The 6,078-nt window shown below is 43.6% G+C and overlaps 1 protein-coding gene across 1 annotated transcript in view; it reads left to right on the top strand.

The window, feature by feature from the left end:
- Nucleotides 1-458: 458 nt before the first annotated feature.
- The window catches only part of LOC105532540 (leucine-rich repeat-containing protein 7-like), a 335,660-nt gene continuing 330,040 nt past the window's right edge, over nucleotides 459-6,078 (top strand). The window contains exon 1 of the mRNA XM_011970712.1: nucleotides 459-1,197. Coding sequence (XP_011826102.1) covers nucleotides 1,196-1,197 — 2 coding nt within the window. The 5' untranslated portion in view covers nucleotides 459-1,195. The remainder of the gene's footprint in view (nucleotides 1,198-6,078) is intronic.

The following is a 6,078-nucleotide window of genomic DNA, read 5'->3' as shown; positions in this document are numbered from 1 at the left end:
GCTCAGGCGGCGGCGCTGCAGGACGCCGCGCCGCGCTGCCAGAGCGCCCGGGGCTGGCCCGCGAGCGGGAGGAGCCGGCCGCCGCGCTCCACCCGGCGCTGAGATTCGTGCCACCTGCCTCGAACACCACGGAGACGAGAGGAACCCAGAGAGCTCGGCCTCTCGTCCCGTTATCGAAAAGCAGCCTATGGTGACGGAGCCGGGAGAAGGCTAGCGTTTCAATTCTGTGCGGGACTGGGATTTTTCTTCTTATAATTTGGGGTAGCCCGAGTAGAGGTCAGAGGGACAGGCGAGGATCTCAAAAAGGGACCGAGGGTTGTGAACATGGTTACCCCCTCCTATCATTGGAAAATCTCCTTGACATTTTTCACACTTTGAAGCAGCTGCAGCTGGTATAGTCGGAAAAGGGGGTGGGAAGAAACAGAGGGGGCGGGGAGAGCGGAGACACAGCCAAGAGCCATGAGCGGCGCCTCCTCGCCTGCCAATCCTGGCACCTGTGCGCCGAGCCACTGCACCGAGGAGGACCCTACTCCAGGTGAACACCGGGCTTGAAGCCACGGACACCCAACCCCTGTGCAGCGGGTTCTCGCCGGCGGGACCTGCAGCCGCCCACTCGGGCCACCGCCACCGCCTCCTGCAGCCGCGGAGCGCTCAGTCCCTCCGAGACGCCCGCTGCGCCCTGGCCCCTGGGGATCCTCGCCCTGCACAGGCGCGGCAACGGGCAGGGGTCGTTACAGAGTTGGGTGCAGGATTCGCCTTTCCTGCTCGTCTCTTCTCCGCCCAGGATTTATTGTCTGTGGAGCCTTCTGGGGGCGGGGAAGGAGCTGCGCCTCCGCCACCGCCGCCGCCGCTGCTGCTGCGGTTGCTAGCGCGGCGCGCTGGGCAGGCTGAGGCTGGGGAGTGGACGCGCTCCTGCCTCCCCCGCCGGCGCTTCGGGCTTCCCCTCGGCCCCTTCCCGCGGGAAGCTCTCCAGCCGTCTACCTGAAGGGCACCGGCATCATGGTCTAACGTGGCACCTTCCTGGATTCCCCTCTATCTCCTGTTCTTCCTACCTTCTACTCCTTCCCTCCTCTTCTCCTCCTCCGAGGACCTTGGCGCCCACTCCACTGCGGACCCCTGAACACTTAAGGAATAACCCTTGGCAGCTGCACAACTACGCTCTCCGAAACCTCATGGGCAGTTTCTCCCGCCGGCGATGTAAGTAAGGCACGCTCGCTCAGTGGCGGAGGGTGCTGCGGCGGCCCAGCCGCGTGCGGCCGCGGCGACCGTAGGCGCGCTAGGTGTGGGACCCCAGAGGCCGGCCGGGGGCGGGGGTGGCAGGGCGGGAGGCTTCGGCGCTCGCGGGAAGCTGCTCGTGCGGTGGTCGGCGGAGGCGGCGCTGATGTGGTAGGTTGCAGAGCGTTTGGAAATGGGGTGCTAACTGGGCGGGTGCATGGGAGCACCGAGTAGCTTGAGCTGGCAAGAGACCTTAAAGGGTTACATACTGCGAAAAGGAAAGGTGAATTTTGGGCGCTGGTGCTGGGACCATTGGTTCCGCTGAAATTAGGTTTAGCTCCTCGTTATTATCTTGGGTATCTCCAGTCAGCTTTTTCACCAGAGGTGTCTGAGGGATGAAGCGCGTGTTTGATCGTGACACACACACACTCACACTCACACTCACACACACTTGTGGCAGGACGCACTTGTCTCTATCTTGGAAGGTGTTGTATCAGTGTCTCGATGTCTGTTTGAAAAAAATACAATTAGAAGATTTTTATGCCATTGGGATTGAAGGGAAAGGGTGGGGTTTGGGGGGGATGGAGGGGACGAAGGAGCATGAAAGACTGGAGGACGGAAAGAAGTGGGGGAGCCCGTTCCCTAGGAGTCAGGGAGAACCTTGCCTCCCTCCCTGTCAGCTAGACAACTCCTACCCACACATCTCCTTTGTGTGGCACGAGAAGCTGGTGAACCTGCCTATTCCCAATCCAGCGCTGGGTCCCCTTGAGGATCTTGCGTCCTCCTCTCCGAGTTATTAAGGATGCAGGACGTGTTTCGGATTCGACGTGGAAAGAGGGAGGGAAGCACATTAGCATTAAGGTAATCATGGCACCCTGGCTCGTGGACTATTAGATTGGCTACCAGTAGTCTCTAATCTTACTGTTTGCAGAGTCAAGAATGGGGGCGGGGGTTTGGGGGACTGTACAGATTGCCTTTTAAAATAGTGTGACTTCATAATAACGGAGATGGCTGCAAGATTGCTTCCTTACACTACTTCTCGGCCATCAGGGCTGAATAAAGGACCCGCCTCCGCCCTCTACTCCCGCTCTTCCCTGACTGTCTCTTCCCCATCAAGTCACAAAGCGAGCGGGTTGGGAGAGAGGGCACAGCTCCAGGCAGAGAAGAGACGGGGTCACTTTCACAACTCCCAGGAATTGGCTTCAGAAAGGAACCATCTACGACTCCCACGTTCCTTTCGAAGTTCTCCTTCAAAAGGAATTACAAAAAAATAAATAAATAAAAAGCGATGGGGGTGGGGATCGGTAAGACGCAGGGGCCCTCCACCTGCTCTTCTTGATTACTTTTCCGATACTCTTTAAACACATCGAATTTACCTGCAGTGGTAACTGGGTCAGCAGGTAAATAGATTTGTATCTGTGTATGTAGAAATGTGGCTCTCCTGATGGATGAAAAGCAATTTTATGTGAGCATATTCTAACCTAGGCGAAATTTCTAAGCACAATAGAGATTTTTATAGCGTGGGCGAGAAGAGTGCATTCCAGCGAAAGCAGGACACGTGATCCCTCCAACGGGAGAGATACAGTATTAGGAACTCGATTTTCTTTGTTCCAGCCTGAGCCTATGAGATGCTCAGCATCCCGGTTGCTTAAGTCCTCCTATAGAAGGAAAATGATAATAATAATAATAACAACAATAAAGTTGATCGGAGGCGAAATAGAGGGAAAATAAGCACAGATAGATATGCGTGAACGGTTTGAAAGCTTCGCCTCTGCCTTTTCTTTCTTTTTTTTTTTTTTATCGCCCACCCTTCACCCCCACCCCTTGCTCCAGCCAGCCCCCTATTTTAAAATGAGACATTTCCTCTGGGAGACGGTGGAAAAGTTCTCCAGCCCCTGCACACGTGGGTTCTCCAGCACTTCAGAACCTGCTGTGATTCACAACAGATTACACCACCTCCCCATTCCAAGTGTCACACCTCCGTCCAGGCTTCCTTGAGTTGGCTTCCAGGACTCTAAGGGAACTACCACGAGGTGTTTTTTATTTGTTTGTTTGTTTGTTTTTACAAAAGACAGTAAAGCAATTAAGTCTTTACTTTTTATAAATCATTGATCGCACAGGGGGGGGAAATGAGAAAGTAGGGATGTAGGAATTATTTTATTTTTCCTTAAGAGTCATAGGGCTAAAGTATATTGGGGGTGTGTTTAGCGATTGCGTTTGGACTTCTGAGGTGTCTCAGGCCTGTGAAAAATGTCCTGAGGACAGAAGATTTATTAATTTAGTGGAGATATAACTTGTTTACGATCCAATATTTAGAGTTACCTGACTTGGAGATTTCTTGTTTCATTTTCACTTAATGCTTTATAATTCATCTTAGTAGGCTAAAGTTTTTAAAAGATGGTTTATTTCTGTATTATGCTGCATTGCATCATACTAATAAGTAATGATAAGAAAAACAGTCAATTTTCACGACTTATTATAAGGTGAGAGTTCTTTATACATTTTTAAGAAAAAATTGACTATCCAAGAAAAAATGTGTACTTACCATGGCAACACTTACATTCTACATCACTTGTGTCTGCACATATGCAGCTTCAGAATTAGAAACAACTTCATAAAGAAACCTGGTCCAATTGCAGTAGCCATATTTTATTCAGAATTTTAGTGCAGCTTTAGGCTGGCATTAACATTTTCTCAATTAAATTCTTATTCCACTTTCTTGTATAAGCTTTTAATTTTTCTAATTCCTTTATAAAATACAGAACATAAGCTTACAGTGTTTTTGTGTGTCTGCATTTTTGTTTGCTTTGGATTTCAAAAAATCACTAAAATATAAATTAATATTATGAAATGTTATTGCTTATGAAAGTGATAAACTATATTATCTATATGATGTTCATTCCAAAGGTACTCGTAGATCTCTCTTATTTCAGTACATAGTACATGATTAAATATTTGATACAAAAACTTGATCTTGTTAATCACAACTTTAAAACATTCACTTCTTAGAACAGGTAAAATATTGATGTTAGGTTTTAATTGATGTATCAAAATTACATTTATAGATACTAAAATTTTATTTTCAGATTTATATATTTAATTTATAACTTCATTTCTTATCCAGATTAACAGACTACACGAAGAGTAACCAATTATTGATAAATTATCATTTGAATTATTTATGGATTCTTCTTACATTTTCTTTCTTCACATAAATTATTTCATAGTTTTTTGAAAAAAATATTTCAAACATATATACTGTTGAACACAATAGTTATAATAGCCACACTATCATTGAAAGACATTATTTGGTGTATTTTATTGTCTCTAATAACAATGACTGCTTTGCAGAGTATCATCCACATTCTTTTTTGAAGCCATGTAAATTTGCAAGATGACTTTAGGGGAATGTTAATTCAAATCTGTGACATATAACAGACTCTTAGTTTATGACAAGCTGACTTACTATTAACTAATTTTTATTGCCATGGAAAGATATCATTGGAGATGACTCTAGGCTCTTTGGAGAACCTTGAAGTTTTCACTCTGAATTTCATTAATTTAGTAGTCAATATTAGTCTTCAATAGAGAGTTCTCAATGTTCCAATATTAAGAAATAAAATTTTAATATAAAATAGCAATTTAAACCTATAATGAAACAAATTGTATTCTATTCTGACAGAATAAAAAAAGCAAATTATATAAGCTGTTGTAATTAAATCAAATACCTAAATCAAAAAAAGGAGATTCATAGACAGGCTTCACATATGTTTTAAAAAATTGATTTGTGAATTGTCAATAAAAACTCAAAATGAAAAGTGACACTATAAATTAACAATGTTTGAATGATGGTTGCCACAAATCAACAGTATTTTTTCTTGATGTGGCTTTTAACCATGTTATTTATGTGACTCAGGTTTGAATCATTATAAATAATTTTATATTTTTATAGAAACAACTGTAGAGTATTACCCTGAGATAGTGAAAGAGGAGTAAGAAAAACTTAGGTACGTCTAGAAGTAATATGTAGTCTTAGGTAACACGTCTCTTTTAACAAGATAAAATACAGGTGGCAATAATTACCATTTTATAACTGTAGGACGTACCAGATAAGACAAAGGGGTACAATGAAATGTGGTTTGGAAATTTTACAAGAGTGAAGTATAAACATTTGTGTACTGATTAGTTTTTTTATAGTAATGTGTGTGTGGGGTATGTGTGTGTGTGTGTGGTTGTGTTTAGTGATAGCATAGTATAATTATGTGTATTATATAATGGTGTAATTAAAAGCATGCCATTTAAATAACCAAATATGTCTATTTCCTATCTCAAAAAAGTGAATATGCTCAGAAATCTATGAGTATCACTTGTCACATTGCTTCCCCTACCATAGTACCAGAACTGTAACCATAATTATAATAAGTTACCACTTGCTAAACTCCTACCATGAGTCATGTACTTTACTTCAAAATAATCCTATAGGAAGCATGATTCTCACTGTTGTAAAGATTAGAAAACTGAAACTCAAAGACAGCAAGTGGCAATTCTATGCCACATGGAAACTGATGGGCCAAGATTTAAGCCCAGATTTGGTCCCTGTTCATTTTTCCCCATTCTGTGCTCTCTCCTTCATGGCATAAATTGCAGTTCGGTAAATAACTGAAATCTGTAGATTACAGAAGTTTTTCCTGGTGTACAAAGAAAAATTAAGATTTTGAGTCAGTTTTTCAAAGCTGCATATTTGACAATAATACACCCTATCATTTTTTGACTATTATTTAGCATAGGTATAGAAAATACTATTGCTTATTATCTTGGAATAATTCATTCATGACAAATTTGATAACCTAGTAGAATCTGTCA

The sequence above is a fragment of the Mandrillus leucophaeus genome, unplaced genomic scaffold, assembly GCF_000951045.1.
Source record: "Mandrillus leucophaeus isolate KB7577 unplaced genomic scaffold, Mleu.le_1.0 Scaffold967, whole genome shotgun sequence".
In the NCBI taxonomy this organism is placed as follows: Eukaryota; Metazoa; Chordata; class Mammalia; order Primates; family Cercopithecidae; genus Mandrillus; species Mandrillus leucophaeus.
Note: the sequence above shows the minus strand (reverse complement) of the source record. Positions and strands in the feature narration are given on the sequence as shown.